The sequence below is a fragment of the Mixophyes fleayi genome, unplaced genomic scaffold, assembly GCF_038048845.1.
Source record: "Mixophyes fleayi isolate aMixFle1 unplaced genomic scaffold, aMixFle1.hap1 Scaffold_3122, whole genome shotgun sequence".
NCBI lineage: Eukaryota > Metazoa > Chordata > Amphibia > Anura > Limnodynastidae > Mixophyes > Mixophyes fleayi.
In genome coordinates, this window is record NW_027447153.1 from 1 (window position 1) to 16,776 (window position 16,776).

Here is a 16,776-nt window from a genome sequence, read left to right on the forward strand (position 1 = left end):
GATGGATGCAAACTGTACAAGTAAAGTAGATTAAGTGATATATATCAATACAATGAAATGTACTTAAGTTATATGCCTTTAAAACTGCAATTTTTTTAACAAAAAAATTTCTTTCGACATTTTGGTAAATTGCATTTGTAGCTCACCTGATTGACCTAGCGAGTTGGGCAAGGTCTCATTTCAAACTTTTTATGGCCTTTCATATGATATATAAAACAGCAGTATGTTTCAGTAAAAAATTTAAATTTTAAATTTTAAAATAAAAATTTAGATTTTCTCAAAATGCCATTTTTTTTTTTTAAATGTTTGAAAAACAGCTCAAAAATTGTTCATATTGTTGTTAATAAATCTCCAAAGTTTTATTTTGGGATCATGATGGGATCAACTGCTACAAGAGCTTTTAGTTTTAAATGATTCATGAAAATGTATTTATTGAGGCACTACACATCTGAGAAAATCAACAAATCAATATTTTTTTTCTAGTTCACTTAAATAGAGGAATGACCGTTTCTCTTCAGGTGTGTTTAGGGGCGATATTTTACAGACAGCGTCTGCTCCCACTTCTGCACAGGCGTGTAAACTAAAGTGGAAAGATACTTCAATTGTGTTGAATAGGCCTGTCTCTTACATTTCCCTGGACCACTACAGGTGGACAGGGTAGGTTTGGGTGGACTTTAATTAGTGAAAAAAGCCCTCTTGGCCACTAATTTAAGTCCACCCAAACCTAACCTGACCCTGGACCATTTGAAAAAGCAGAGTTTTTAATTGCAGTGGAGTATCAGACTAGGAGACTGTGTGCTGGGAGCAGGGAGGAACAGGAACTTGGTGAAGGGATGCTGGGAGGGAGGGAGACAGCAGACTGTGAGCAGCACTGTACTCACAAGAAGAAGCCTCAGTCACCCGGCCAGGCAGAGAAGAGAAGGCACAGCCCATGAGGCTGCTGCTGATATCCACAGGTCAGAGGAGCATATGATTGGCTCCACCAATCAGAGCTCAGCACATGCTCCTCTCACAACTCAGCAGTCTCATGGGAATTATTTCTCTGACTCCCTGACAGCCCAGTCTGAGGAGTCTGCGGTGGTGTTTACATTGGTTTACAGCAGTGGTCGGTGTTTAAATTGGTTTAAAGAAGTAAAGAAGAATAAAGATGGAGGAAAGTGACAGGTACCTTACGTAGCATTGTTTCAACCTGTTTAAAAAGCTAATCATACCTCTAATTAGAAGGGGATGAGAACTGTTTCAGAATGGATGTGTAAATTATTTTCTGAAATGCCAAAAGTTTATGCCAGCTGCAGAAAACAACTTGGGGACACTTCAAAAAAAGCCAAAGGGTCTTTGTTCAGTTCCTCAAGATAATGTAGTATCAGCTCCCACTTGCTGACATCAGAGGTTATGTAACTGCTGTTTCTGACAAGAAATAGTGACTCACATTTATTATGGAGAAAGATGAGAACATCGATGAAGGGAAAGTGACATTCCTCCATCCAGCTGGTCCATCACCGTCTTTATCATACCCAAGTAAGCTGGATGTTTTATGGATTATTATGGTAGATGTGTAAGATGAATCCGTTAACTCCAACAGGTAGAATGTACACCCTTTCTGAAATGGAAATACTAAAAACAAATGAAGACTGTTCCAACCCATCAAATAGCACCATCCATCCAGAGCAACTGCACCAAATGGTAAGGATATGTAGTAAGCTTTATTATAATATGGGAAAGACATAAAACTATCACAAATATTTTAAATATTTCAGTAATAACATACTGTCCTTGTACATAATATATATCAAAGGGATTGTTTAAGGAGATAAATTAAAAGTAATGAACAAAGCGGGATAGTTCTCATTGTCATTATTTTAACAAACAGTCCAAAATAAAAACTCTTGTAGCAGATGACCCCAAAATAAAACTTTGGGGATAAACAACAGTATGAACTATTTTGACAGTCAATAAATGTTTCAGTTACTCAGTGTTTATCTACCCTCGGATAGGCAGCGTGTGGCTCCACAGTTGTCATTGAACTATAACACCCAGCATGCTGAGAGTAGTGCAATAACTATTGCACGTTTGCTTGTCTACTATAAGCCAAGAAAGCAGTTGTTTCTGGTGAATATATAAACCTATCAATAGTTGGTACTTCCAAAATATTACCGAGATGACAGGACACTGTTCTAGGAACAGTGTCCTGTCAGTCAGGTGACTGGTAAATGAACAGGCAGCTGCAGATTGATACAGTGTCTGATTTTTAATAGTCACACACAATAAATACATATATTACATCACATTTCATTCTACAATACCATTAGGTGTAGAATTGTTGGATCATGAGCAGCAGAATCCCAGAAAAGGTCCTATCCTTTGTCTTCAATTCCTAGAGCTAATGACCTTCAATAACCATCTCAAAGCATATGTAGCATCCCTTTAACAGTCCTGGCTTCACATACAGGTAACGACAAGTATTATTAACAGCGTCTAGTGGAATCGGGGTATTTCATTTTTAGTTCCTCCTTGAAGCCTCTGTAGAGTAGACGGTTCCTTTTGTTCTCTGCCTCTTTCTGGCTGTGGAAGTCCCCAGGTAGCTTGTGTCCCTTGTGAAGCAGAAATGCAGAATCCAAGACTGCAAATGAGAAGCCAGCAATATTCACCTCACAAGCCTGGAAAACAAGAACATTGGGTTACTTCACACTACTTTTTGTAATACACCTGTCTGAATGACCCACCTAATTTTCTTCCATTGTATTCTTCACCAAGCAAGTGTACATTTCATAAGGGGTTTTTTTCAACCATGCAAAAGTGAAATCCGACAGTGATGTCATGCAGCTAATTTAGTGCAAATACAACCAGGGAAGTGCATGGATTTGCAGGCAAGGAAGGCTGTATCTGCAGGGATGCAAAAGTTTGTAACCGCCAATGGGCGAAGTTGGGAAGGTAGATGGTGATCAAGTTTTTGTGTGTGGACACTAAATAAGTATTCTGATGAGATTACTTAAATGCGATAAAGTTGTGGAGATGGTGCATGTACAGGGGCACCTGTAGAATACGTGTGGATATTCTTTAATGGGACTTTTCAGTTGCACTTCTGCGGTACAGCACATTTGTAGGCACACTTCCACTCACTCTCAGGATTCATTTAAGATATAAATGCAGATAAACAGAGCAGTCATTTTGAAGAAAAAACAAAGTTTAGTCAATAAGGAGTGTAGTCCTAAAGTGACATTTTACCATTTCCACCATGCACATTTTCCAGTATACCTACCAACACACAAATGTAGGTGTATATTGATTTAGGGGTTTACTACTAAAGATTGTGAACCTTGAAATGCACAAGTGGACAAGTAAGCGCACTTGCATACATAAGAAACCATTATGGGTCTGCACTTCTTCGAGCCTTGGGGGTAAATTTATCAATTAGTGGTTATGTAAAACAGCCAATGTGCTTTGCCTTTAATTAAATTGACATTTTAGATAATGGCAGCAAACCGTAGAGAATCAGCAGCTTTTTATAACCAATGATTGATAAATATGTCTCTTGGTTTTCTCCCCAAATGTTGAAAGCTCCATTTACTCATCTTCCAGTTGTTTTATTTATATTACTATATTGTTATGGCTGTAATGGATATGTGTTTCATACAATCAATGTATTATAAACCAATTGCATCTATTAAAGCAATACATTTTTGAATCCATAGAACTTGTCAGTCTTTACCTGGCTGATCCTGTTGTATCCATACTGCTTAAACCGTTCATCAAAGGCTGGCACTTTTCTATTCCCAATATAAAAAGGTTCCCATGGAGCTCTCCACTCCACAACATAAGCGACTTCCAGTCTGCCAGAATTTTCTCTCTCTGGCAAGTTTAGCCAAACTGAATAATTAGTAGGTGCTTGGCAACGTGGACATAACTCTTCATAGAAAGCTCGCACTTCCCCCACCTGATACAATCGAAGCAATTCCTCTTTGGTGCCAGGCAGTCGACGAGTGTGTCTGATTTCAAATGCAGGTACTACAAATACCATACGTGCATCTACCCCTCGAGCAACCAAATCCAAAAATCCTGACCTGAGTCCTTCACTGGGTACCATATCAATGTCCACCACTAGTGCAAAGGCGGGACTTCCAATACCTGCCCTAGCAACATTCCTTAGTAAGTTGTTGGGGTAAGAAGCATTACCTGCATAGTTTATAATATTTGTGCCCATTCCTGCTGCCTTTGCAAACACAGCCTGGCATGTATGCAGACGGGCATACTCTGTCCGATCTTCTAGTTCTGGAAAAATTGCCATATCTCCAGACTGGCACACAAGATGAAAGGATACCCTCTGCCTCACAGCTGGGCACAACTGAGCAAGAGTATATGTTAGCACAGTGGCCAGCTTTGCTTGAGCAGCACTTGAGGCAAAGAGTGCCAATGAAATCCTGCCATCCCAACGTTGTACTAGTTCCTGCAAATGCCATAGGTTACTAAGGCTAGCATGGGAAGCCAATAACACATCCAAGTTTTTGGATTGTCCCTCTTCACGTGCCAACAGATTGCGGTAAATCCGATATTGTCCACTGGCATCAAGTATGCCACCAGTAGCCAGCATGGCCTTAAGATATTCCTTCAGCTCCCTCTGCCATCGTGGCTCTGCGTGAGGGGTGCCTTCAAGCACTGGATGTGCTGACCTTTGCTGCTGTTGTCCATGCAGGCTGGAGAGCAGTGATAGGTAGAGAAGCTGAAGAAGGGCAACAAGAAGGAGGGCTATGAGGACCACGCGGAAAAACGAACAACGCACTGCAGTGGGCATTGCCTTACTCTAATAGCTGTTTCCAGCTCCCTCTGTGTTTTCAAGTATTTTCCTTTGCATTTGCAGTGTTTAGTTAAACTGGGTCTGAAATAAAACAACATAAACCATATTAAAAATACCACCAAATATTAGGCTAATTTTTAGTGAATACCAATTAACCTATACAGGCTTGAAATCACCAAAATAAATGAAAATGCTTTGCCAAATGTTATACAATTATGAGATAAATGTAGAACAAATTATATATATATATATATATATATATATATATATTTAAAATATCCTTGTAGTTTACAAAACCTCAACTAAAAATCTATTAATCTATTTACTAACTGCTGTATCCATTCAGAGCAATATCCATTCATATCATGTGAACACTGTTATCAATGTAAAATACAGTGTAAACTCTATATAAATAACTGTTAATAATAATCTTTGTAAGATTTCTGATGGATGACCAAAGAGCTTGCAATCTATACCCATCACTCATTGTTTAATGTTCCTCCCTTAGCCTTTACACATTCTATTACGTGACAGAAAGTAACACTGCAGTATGCCATAAACCAATTCGTTGCAATCATTAACATCTGATACGCATATCCAATTGCACACTATAACTACACGCTGGTTATTCAATCCAATGTTAACTGTATATCTGAATCTTGCAGTTAAGCAGCGGTGAACATGGATTTGTAGTCACTACCTGCAATGACGCCTACATTATTACCCATCACCCTTCATCAAATACAACAGAAAGCAAAGCTCTTGCAATTAAATGTGGCTGGGGAAAACAATGCAAAGATTCATAGCGCCATCTACCCACTGGAGGAGCATATGTAATCAACAGTAAACTTGCAAGCACGCATATATATTTAGAATTAGAATGCAGAAACGTATACATGCCGGATTGGAAAATTATGAGTCAATAAAAACTAAGCAATTATACAAATAAAAATGAAGACTATTCTTGTTGAACTCGTTGGCTTATGATCTATAAAAAAGCACTTGCAACTGCTGTACATAAGACGAGGTGGCCGAGTGGTTAAGGCGATGGACTGCTAATCCATTGTGCTCTGCACGCGTGGGTTCGAATCCCATCCTCGTCGATCACTTTTGTTTTTTTTTAACTGCTATCTTGCAATTATTATTTTAGTTAAATTGTTGCTTAGCTCTCATTCTAATTAGTGATGAATATAATAACATGCAATATTCCTATCCGTACTAAAATAGTATATTTTGGTGCTATTGCTGACAGGTGAGGCAAATCATTTGAATTTAAATGTAAACTAGTTACAAACTATGAAACAGTCACATGTCTCTTTATACAAGTTTAAATTTATTTGAGATATGATTATATCTGGCCCCTGCCTAAATGTTAAGGTGAATTAATACTACAATTGAGGTACTCAACCAATGGGCACTTTTAATAACCTTCCCAGAACACTTTTGCATTATAATTTCTATTGCAACACACAATATATTTGTCATACATACTACATCTCCCCATGTGACCAGCTGGAAATACCATGCCACCCTCCTCCACCAATTATTTTGGAAAGATTCTCTAGCTTTCAGGAACCAGTCTTCACTGACTACTCCCACTGGTACCACTTACCCAAACAGCCACACACTGACTGTATCAACTGCACTCCAATGCAGTGCCCCCAGTTTAAAAAAGGCAATTGCTGCCGGCAGCAGGCTCCTTTACTGGTATATGGGAATATGCAGCTGCAGCATCTCTTTGCTGGTTGGTCTGCCTAAATCCTTCCTCGATGCTTACAGTGTATCAGGACTTCTGGGTAGCTGTCAGAGCACTAATTCAGGAATGCTGCACTCAGGACAACGGGGGTGCTTTCTTTCATTTATTTTTTATTTTACTTTTTATTCATAAAAGAAACAGACGGAAACAGTTACAATGAACAATGTTGGACAGACAATCTAAGTTCCTTCTTTTTCCCCCAAAAGAACTGGGGGCGGGCAGGAAAAAAGGGACGGGGGGAGACCGGGAGGGTGTTCTGAAGGAGGGCAGACAGTTGCGACTCTCCTTCATATAACAGGGGGTCTTACAGCATCAAATTTGTGTTGTTTATCGTGTAGGTAATATGTGATACTTTCCATGCATGCAACATGCAAAACAGTTTTTGAAGACTCTGATAGTAAGAGGGTCAGGAGTTTTCCAATTTTGGGCAATTAAGGATTTCCCAGCAACAAGGACGCAATAAATCAATTTGTTTGACGTGTTCTCATCTTGTAGGAAGCGGGAGAGGAGAAAGGTCCATGGGTCTTTGGAAATTGGTTGTTCAGATAGAGTTAAGAATGGACAAGACCTTGTTCCAGATATGGACAATGCAGGATCAAGTCCACCAAATGTGAATAAGTGTACCTCAGTGACCACAGTTCTGCCAAAAGCTCGGATTGGAGTTATGGAACATTTTAGAGTTTAGCTGGGGTATAATACCACCTATAGTAAAGCTTGTATGCCGTTTCCTTAATGTGTGTTGAGATTGTAGCAATCCTTCAACTCACCTCCTCCCAGCAAAACTCATCTGTAGGGGGTCCCAGGTCCCTTTCCCATTCCGTCTCATGGCAGCCCTGAGACCCTATGATGATTATGTAGTATATCTAATGACTGATTGTTATTTTCTGTTGAATTCAAGTATGACAATGTATATTGTATGTAATCTTGTAATGTAATCTCAACGTGTGCTTTGCTAGATGACATGAGTTTGAACTTATGCAAGTGTCATTAATCTGTTGAAATAGCCAGACCAGGGAGAGATAGGATCTTGGAGGAGTTTGAAGCCCCAAAGTTGTAAGCCATCTAGCCAAGCAGAACAAGGTGGGAAATCAGGTCCTGTGAACATTCCGATCTCAGGACATCCCTAGCTCCCTTCGAAAAGCCCTGTGACATTTGGAAGATCAATCTGTCCTCATTGACAGCTAAACTCCAAAGGTGGGGAGTGATAGCTATGTGGCAAAAAGGTTTAAAATCTTCTGACAATAATGTGTGCATTTTCATGAGGGGTCTGTCAATACTTAAAATGTCCCATTTTCCTCAATTTTGTTCCCTCAAACACCAGGGGGTAAATGTATGAAGCTGAGAGTTTTCCAGTGGGTTTGAAAAGTAGAGATGTTGCCTATAGCAACCAATCAGATTCTAGCTGTCATTTTGTAGAATGTACTAAATAAACGATATCTAGAATCAGATTGGTTTTTCAAACCCGGCGGAAATTTCTCAGCTTGATACAGTTACCCCCAGGTAACTAGTAAGTAGTAACTCTGATTTTATTTCCAATTTTATTTTCTGAAACTCATTTGTGTAACATATTATATGTCTTGTTATTAAGTTTTGTAAATAAGCCTTGGAAACATTTTTCAGATTAAATAAATTTAATCTAGTGTATTCTCCATGATTCTTTGTAAACTTCCGAAGCCCAGGGGAGGCTCATGCTACATGTGTATATGATTTAAGTGCGACACATTAACAAGAGGTTCTGGTGAACGTAAGGACACCATAATAAATACAGAAAAGGTGTATTCATTGCTAAGTGACTAAGGTGACGCCAGTCACTGACAGCTGTTCAGATTGCTGTATCTGGGACAGGGTGGGTGTTCATGATGTACCCTAAAATAATAGCAAGTTGTATAGTGCTATGTGCGTATTGTCGCTAACCAATAGCGATTGTCGAACCTCGAGTTGTGTTTCCAAAGCACAAAGATTTATTCGCAAATAGTAGAATAAATATGCACAAGCGAAGTAATAGTAAATACAGCCGTTACTTATCGCAGGCGCTCTGGATCCAGTGCAGTCATTCAATCCTGAAGTCTGGGGACAAGATGTCTGCATGCTGGATCACAAGCTGCTGCTTATATACACAATCAAATACAGTAATACAATGAAGATGGTATAGCTTGCATCTATTGGTCCAGGTCTCAGGAATGTCCAAGGGGTTGTTAATGATTGGCTGGTTCATCCTAAGGAATCCAAAGGAGGGGTCATCTCTGCAGGGGGTATGCTCTGCTCTTCCCCCCAAGATTCCTTAGTCTTAAGTAGATCATAATTCCCTATCATTCATAACTTGCGTATGCACTCTGCGATTCCCTCGCAGAGTGAACCAAACAGTAGGATATGTAACAAGGTTCATTATGATACCACTCATGATGTTATTCCTTCAACCCGTTCCGTGTATTTCACTAATATGCATGTAACTCTGATATAACATATAAATACTACTATATTTCAACATAACTGACTATGTGTTGCAACTACCATTAATGTGTACAATTTTATAAGTATGCGTGTTTGTGCGAATGTATGGTAAAAGACCAATTACCGTTGCTGCCACGTGTAGTGGATGCGTACGCCCTTTCACGCCGTAGCGTGCCCTTGTACGTCATAGCGTACCGTACGCATCTTTTCAGACAAAGACAACCAAGTTTGCTAGACTTTAATTGAAATGACTTTATCCAATTAGCTGACTTCGACAGCTCCACCCTTTGATAGTGTACTAAACTATCACCCAATCACCGTTTCAAGTTCAGGATTATACAATACTTCTTCACAGACCATGATCTCAGTCTCTTTTTCAGTGTTACTCCTATGAGACCGTTTTCCACACTTCAACACAGTAGGAACACATTTGACAACTAAACCAATTGCTAAGATGACACCCAGTATAAGGAGAAGGAGCTTACCTACACTAGCAACCATTTCCTGTACCCACTCCCCCAGACCGGAGAACCATTTCACAGGGTTCAACCACGAGAACCAACCCGCCACCTTTTCCCCGACCTCATATAATAAAGAATTTCAGCTGCAGAATTTCATCCATCTTCCGGTCTATAACCTCTTTAGGGTCATCCGTATTATTAGTAATGTACGTGCAACATTTGACACCGAACTGGGTGGCCAGTGTCACACAGTACCCACCAGTAATAGAGGTGAGATAATTTAGTACCAGTCTATGTTGCACCAACTCCTTCTTGTAGGCTTGTAGCTCCCTTCCAGTATACCTGAAAGTGTCATCATACATCTCGGTGATATTATCTATTAATTTGGCTAGGTCTTGGATATATTTAAAGTTTAATGTTCCCCGAGCGGTCCTGGTGAGATCTAGAGCAACCATAACTTGGAAACCAGCAGTTTCACTAATCAATTTTGTAGCTATGGGTTCCTCACCAGGAATCATATTTCTCTTGCCACGGTGTTCATACTGTGTGTGTATGTATGGTGGTGATGTAGTCTTGTGAATATCAACCATTTCTTCATGAGTAACAGTCATGATTTCAGGAACCAGTTTAGCTAAGAAACACAAGCCCTTGGAACTCGGAGTCACCCAGGAATAAGCTTTTCTCCCACAAACAAAATACACATCATCAGGGAGAACATAAGGAGCAGTATGCCCATGAATTATATCACACAGAGTTTTGATAAAACTACCCATGCCCAGTGTCTCCATTTGTTCTAGACACGTGTCGGCATTAATGACATTTTTACATTTATCTGTAGAGACTTTTCCAATGGATACCTTCTTATGTTTGGTTATACGCCCTAATTTGTGACCTCCATCAACATTCCTGCCTAGTAGTGACCTTGTGAGTCTCCCTCTAAAATGAGTGTGGCGAGCCATTGTCTGATCTGATAGGTCAGCCTCCCAATTCTCCAGGCACTTTGCATGAGATATGTTTAGGCACAGCAAAGATCTGCCTATGGAGTATTGTCGAAGCTTCAGACTAGGGGACCTAGTGTTATTGTACCTCCCTTCTATGGGCCTCCCACCCCTCAATTCGAGTATTTCAGATATGTTTAGAGGGAATGGCACTAGTCCTATATTATGCTGCCCTTGAGGCACGTGAGAGCACACCCAACACTCGGTTTGGTTTAGCACCTTACCCACCAGGGAGTGATAATCCTCCAAAGGATGCCCGCCTATATTCAGAGTACTGGGGGACTGGCATCGTTGGATGCATCTCTCTTCAACTAGGGAGTCGCAGAACTTGCAGATACAATACTCATCAGACAATAGCCCCTCACACTGCCTCTGAGTTCCTGAGCTAGCAGACCTTTTCATAACCCCTGGACCAAGTTTGATAATGGGCTGCTCTGAGTATCCTATTAACTTTTCTTCGGCCTCCATTTCATCCGTATCACTCCCAGAACTCTCCTCCGTCCTCCATCCTCCTTCACAAAAATAGAATGTCCTAGAAAAAGTAAAAACAAGGAAAATCCTGGAACAAAAGAAAAACAAAAGCCGCCACTCCATCGCTGGAAAGATAGTTCTGAGGCAACGTCTCTGGTTCAGGTGTCTCAACTGCAGGCTTTAGGTCTCCCGGAACAGGCTCACAAGTGACAGCTCTATGTCGTCGGTCTTAGTTTTGTCTTGCACTTCCTCCGGATTATGGACTCTCCTGCAGTGGGTGGAATGGACCCAAGTGTCTCTCTCTGCAACCTTCAGTGATGTAGTACTGGTCAGCAGCACTTGGTACGGGCCTTCCCAATGGTCTGTTAAACAACCTGAACGTAAGAAATTGCGAATCATAACATAGTCTCCAGGTTCAACATCACGACAGTTCGTTTCTGGCATACCAGGTGACAGCATTTTTAGTTTTTGTTGTTGTTGTTTTAGCTGTCTACTCATTCTTATAAGATATTGTACAGTCACTTCATTATTACACTTCAAGTCGTCTTGTGGACTCACGATCAAATGAGGTTGTCGTCCGAACAGTATCTCAAAGGGGGACAGATTAAGAGGAGGTCTAGGAGTGGTTCGAATGCTATGGAGGGCCAACGGCAAAGCCTCCGGCCATGCCAACCCAGTTTCAGCCATTATCTTACCCAGCTTGTTCTTTATAGAACCGTTTACTCTCTCCACCTTACCACTGGCTTGTGGTCGGTAAGGGGTGTGAAGTCTGCTACTGATTCCCATGAGTTTACACATATTTTGGAAGATATCACCAGTAAAGTGGGTACCACTATCACTTTCAATGATTCTAGGGATACCGAACCTACACACAAAGTCTTGTACAATTCTTTGCAATGAACACAGCAGTATTAGTGGCTGCCGGATATGCTTCTACCCAACCGGAAAACACATCAATACACACTAACACATACTTTAAATTCCTGCACGGTGGTAATTGGATATAGTCAATTTGTATTACCTGGAAAGGTCCGTCTGTAGGAGGGATGTGGGATGGCTCAGTTGGAATAGTTTTCCCAACATTTTTCCTCAAACAAGTAAGACATGACATTGCTTTCTTAGCGGCTTGAGAGGAAAATCCGGGAGCACACCAGTATGCTCTCACCAGTTTGCACATACCTTCTTTACCCAGGTGAGTCAGGCCGTGTGCTGCTTCAGCCAGGCTTGGATAGTATGTTCGAGGAGCTACAGGCTTACCTTGTCCATCCCTCCAGAGTCCTGAGGACTCTTGACCACATCCCTTCGCCTTCCAGACCGCCTTTTCCTGTAGGGAACACAAATCTTGCATTTCAATTAATTTCTGCATGTCTAATGTCTGAAAAACCATCATAGTCTCGGTCGATACAGTCATAGGTTGCCCTGCTGCCCATTTAGCAGCTTCGTCTGCCCTGTTGTTGCCCAATGACACTGGGTCTTTTTCAAAGGTATGGGCTTTGCACTTTATGACGGCTACTGTTCTGGTTAACTGTATCGCTGTCAGAAGTCCTTTTATGTGTTGTGAGTGTGCCACTGGTGTACCTGCTGCTGTCGTAAAGTTTCTAAGACGCCAAAGGGCCCCAAAATCGTGCACTACCCCGAAGGCGTACCTAGAGTCAGTATATATATTGGCTGATTTACCCTCTGCCAATTCACACGCTCTACTTAGTGCTACTAGTTCCGCCACCTGGGCTGAGTGAGGTGGGCCAAGGGGTTCAGCTTCTACCACATCCTGATCGTCTACAACAGCGTAACCAGTACATAGCTCTCCTGTCTCTGTCTGTCTATGGCAACTTCCGTCTGTATAAAACGTAAAATCTACATTTTCTAAGGGGGTGTCACGTATGTCGGGCCTTGCAGTAAAGGTCTGATTCAAGTGTTCCATACAGTCATGCGTGTCAGTATTCTTGCCTAACTCATCATCGACCAGGGTCTCCTCACCTCCCACCCTTTGTGTCTCTAGAGACACATACGGAAGGTATGTAGCTGGATTTAAGGTGCTACATCGTTTGATGGTGATGTTTGAGGGTGCCATCAGGGCTAGTTCCCACTTTGTGAATCTAGCAGAAGAAACATGTCTGGTTTGGGCTGAATTTAACAGAGCTGATACAGCATGGGGTGTATAGATAGTTGAATTGTGTCCTAATACTACGTCCTCGCTCTTACTCACCAGAAGAGCCGTTGCTGCTACACTTCTGAGACATGTTTGGAGTGATCTTTCCACATTGTCTAATTGTGCACTGTAGTATGCTACCGGTCTGCTAGCGTCACCATGTTTCTGTGCGAGGACACCTGCTGCACAGCCATCAGCTTCTGTACAAAATAGTTCAAAAGGCTTTTCATAATCCGGTATTCCCAATGCAGGTGCTTTGGTCAGACTATCTTTAAGATTAAAGAACGCTTGCTCTGACTCTTCTGTGTGTACAACACGTTCTGGTTTTGAGGAAGAGACTAGCTCCTGCAATGGTAATGCCAGAATAGAAAAACCTGGGATCCAGGACCTACAGTATCCACACATCCCCAAAAAAGTACGAATCTGCTTCTGGCTCTGCGGCAGGGTCATGTGTTGTATGGCCTTAATTCTGTCGGTTGTCAGGTGTCTTAGCCCCTTAGTAAGGCAGTGTCCTAAGTATTTGACCTTAGTCTGACATGGCTGTAATTTATCCTTTGCCACCTTGTGCCCTGTTTGTGAAAGATGAAGCAACAACAATTTAGTATCATGTAAACATGACATAAAAGAATCAGAGCACAACAACAAATCGTCCACATATTGAATTAGAACAGACCCATTGTGGGGTTGAAAGGATTGCAAACAGTCATGTAAGGCTTGGGAGAAAATACTGGGGCTGTCAATGAACCCCTGGGGTAGTCTGGTCCATGTGTATTGCACTCCCCTGTAGGAGAATGCAAAAAGGTATTGGCAGTCAGGGTGAAGGGGGACTGAAAAGAAAGCAGAATACAGATCAATGACAGTAAAATGACTGGCAGACGGTGGAATCTGCATGAGGATGACAGCTGGATTCGGCAATACGGGGAATTGGCTCTCAACAACTTTGTTAATTCCCCTTAAGTCCTGGACTAATCTATAGCCCCTCCCCTCACTCTTCTTCACAGGGAAAATGGGACTATTTGCTGTACTGGCTGTACGAATTAAAATCCCTTGTTGTAACAGCCTCTCAATAACAGGATATACCCCTAGTTCCACCTCTGGTTTTAATGGATACTGTGGGATTTTTGGAGCTATCCTACCACTTTTTAGATTGACCATGACAGGGGCTACATTTGCCATCAGTCCAGTGTCCTGTCCATCTCTGGTCCATAGGGAACCTGGTATTTCCAGCAACATCCCCTTTACTTGAGATGGACTTTGTTCTATAACAGGAGAGTGTAACATTAACCTTTGAGGGGTGTCCGATATGTCCTGTACCTCATGTGCAACCTTCTCGGGTATATCTAGGAACACACCATCTGAAGTACAGTATATGACACATCCCATTTTACATAACAAGTCTCTCCCTAGCAAGTTAGTAGGAGCGGCTGCAGCGAAGAGAAACGAATGCTTAGTATGCAGAGGCCCGATAGTAACTTCGGCGGGTTTAGTTAAAGGATAATGTAACACTTTTCCCGTTACCCCCACAGCTGGAATAGTTTTACTGGTCACCTGTAGATTGAAAGGAGAGGTTATCACAGATCGGGCCGCCCCTGTATCTACAAGAAAAGTTTGTTTCCTACCAGCTATGTCAACTATCATTGTTGGTTCTTCACTCTGACTCTCTGTTAACCTCACTGGCTGTAGATTACAGGTATGACCTGACCCCTAGCGCTGACTATTGATTTCCCACGCAGCATTTGCTGCCGTAATATGCGCGGGTAGATGTGAGTCTTCTAGTCTATGTGGATCCCTCCTTGGAGGATATCTATGTGACCCACCCCTCTGTGCATTGAGTCTTTCCTTTTTACAATCTCTCCTGTAATGTCCTTCCTCGTTACAGTTGAAACACCTGATCACTTTAGGTTTCTTGTTATATGGGTTGTATGCTGGTGGTCGTGTATGCACCCCTTCTAGAGCCTGTATACTTACCGTCATTAACCCATCACTTTTCTCCTCCCTTTTTCTAAAAAGGTTTTTGTCATGCTCCACAGCAGGCTCCCTAAGAGAGTCTACCGTGACGCCTCTCCAATTAGGTAATGTGGTTTGTACTCTCGTCTTTAAGTTTTCTCTAAGACCATCCATCAGTACCCCTACAGCTACCTCTCTGTGATGTGGGTCCTCACTTATGTTGGATATCCCAGTAAACCGTGCGATCGCTGTTATAGCTCTAGCAAAGTAATCTGAGGCAGTTTCACTATCCTTTTGTTTAATGGTGAAAATCTTACTCCAATTTGCTACTACTGGAAAACAGATGGCTAAGTGTTTGACAATTTGTTCTATATTCCGTTGGTTAATCTCATCAGTCAGGGTGTCATCTTCCTCCAACAAACAATCTTCAATAAATTTTTGTATGTTAGTATTGGGAGGAAGACACGCCCTCAACACTACCCGCCAATCCTTACTGGTTGGTTCGTGAGCATTTCCTAAGTCTTTAACAAATTTCTGATATTTAGCTAACTCCTTTCTAGGATCTGGGAATTCAGTCATAATGGAACGTAATTCTGATCTAGTCCAGGGACAATGCATTGTAACATTTCTTAAAGGAACTATACCATCCTTATCCGGTTTCCCATTGGGAACTGATATTGTGCGGACCGGGAACGCACCCTCTGGTACACTGACTTCAGGGGACACTACAGGATTTACTGGTTCTAGATTTAGAACGCTTTCACTCCTAGTGATCACGCTACTGTCACCTATCTCAGCCATTTTCTCATACTTCCGCTGAGCCTCTAGTACACTAACAGCATGGGCAATGGCCGAAATCACAGTGGGTTCATCTTCATTTTCAGATACACTTGATTGAAACTGGCTTAAAACAGGATACAATTTAGCAATTTTTCTATTTTCAGTTTTAACAACGGCTGTACTTACCCCTCCCGCCACATAAAGTGGCGGGGGCGCGCTTGCGCTGAGTTCGCCACGCTTCCCAACGGTTACATTCGCCTTGCGCGCACTTTTCGTCACGCCTACTTCCGGTTTGCATTCGCTGCTCTGCCACGTGTTACCTTCCATTTGCCACAATTTTAAACAATCATTATGTCTATTTCTCTTTTTCGTTGACTTGATCAACCATACTTTATCTTTTACAGTATTTAGTACCTCTGCATTAAAACTTCCTATTGTTGGGAAAGGCCTATCACAAGCTTTGGTCATCTCGACCCACGTGTCACAATACACGGTTGAGTATGCACCATATTTCTGACACATAAGAAACCTCGCTGAACCAATAGGGCCTTCCTTAGGCAGTACACTGACCATCTCTAGCGTATGCTTAGCACCCATGTTGAACAATATACCTTCTACCCGGAACACAGACACACCGCAATGCTCTGTTCCTTCCGGCCAAATGTGAAATACAGACACACCGCAATGCTCTGTTCTTTCCACCAAATAATTTCAACTCTGTTGCTATACTCACCGCTAGAGATCTATAATGCTCGGTGAACGTATTTCCTTTAGCCGTGTTCACTCGCTTTTCTCGCACCAGGCGAGGATCCCTAATACAGAAATATCACTGTAGGCCCCAAGGGCTATCAGCTCCTCAATACCCTGGCTCAACCACAAAAATCTGCTGAGTTTATTATCGCTGGGAGCGCAAGTTGATACAATCAACCTGCCTTTCCAGTATAATTCCTCCTAGCTACTTCACCAATTCG

General features: G+C 41.8%; 1 protein-coding gene and 1 non-coding gene across 5 annotated transcripts; one reads left to right on the forward strand and one right to left on the reverse strand.

Moving 5' to 3' along the window:
* Window positions 1–2,288: 2,288 nt before the first annotated feature.
* On the reverse strand, window positions 2,289–5,581 carry LOC142129093 (beta-1,4-glucuronyltransferase 1-like). Of its 4 annotated transcripts, none has more exons than XM_075194358.1 (3): window positions 4,798–5,013; window positions 3,710–4,717; window positions 2,289–2,657 (listed from the first exon to the last, which is right to left on the reverse strand). In XM_075194358.1, the coding sequence occupies exons 1-3, from the start codon at window positions 4,888–4,890 to the stop codon at window positions 2,466–2,468; spliced, it is 1,293 nt and encodes a 430-aa protein (XP_075050459.1). In that variant the 5' UTR covers window positions 4,891–5,013; the 3' UTR covers window positions 2,289–2,465. The 4 variants fall into 4 exon arrangements, with proteins under 4 accessions (XP_075050459.1, XP_075050461.1, XP_075050462.1 ...); XM_075194360.1 differs by adding an exon at window positions 5,493–5,581 and having other exon boundaries at window positions 2,292–2,657; window positions 3,710–4,873; XM_075194361.1 differs by adding an exon at window positions 5,411–5,463 and having other exon boundaries at window positions 2,292–2,657; window positions 3,710–4,873.
* A 232-nt stretch (window positions 5,582–5,813) lies between these two features.
* Window positions 5,814–5,895, forward strand: TRNAS-GCU (transfer RNA serine (anticodon GCU)). The gene has a single exon. It is a non-coding gene; the product is annotated as a tRNA-Ser (tRNA).
* Window positions 5,896–16,776: the final 10,881 nt, after the last annotated feature.

Excerpts from the sequence above, each read along its gene's own strand:
- LOC142129093 (XM_075194358.1), bottom strand. The coding sequence starts at position 4,890 with ATGTTGTTTTATTTCAGACCCAGTTTAACTAAACACTGCAAATGCAAA. Across the intron at positions 4,718-4,797 it reads AGCTGGAAACAGCTATTAGA|CTTCTCTACCTATCACTGCT; the intron begins GTAAGGCAATGC and ends GCCCTTCTTCAG. Across the intron at positions 2,658-3,709 it reads GATACAACAGGATCAGCCAG|GCTTGTGAGGTGAATATTGC; the intron begins GTAAAGACTGAC and ends CTTGTTTTCCAG.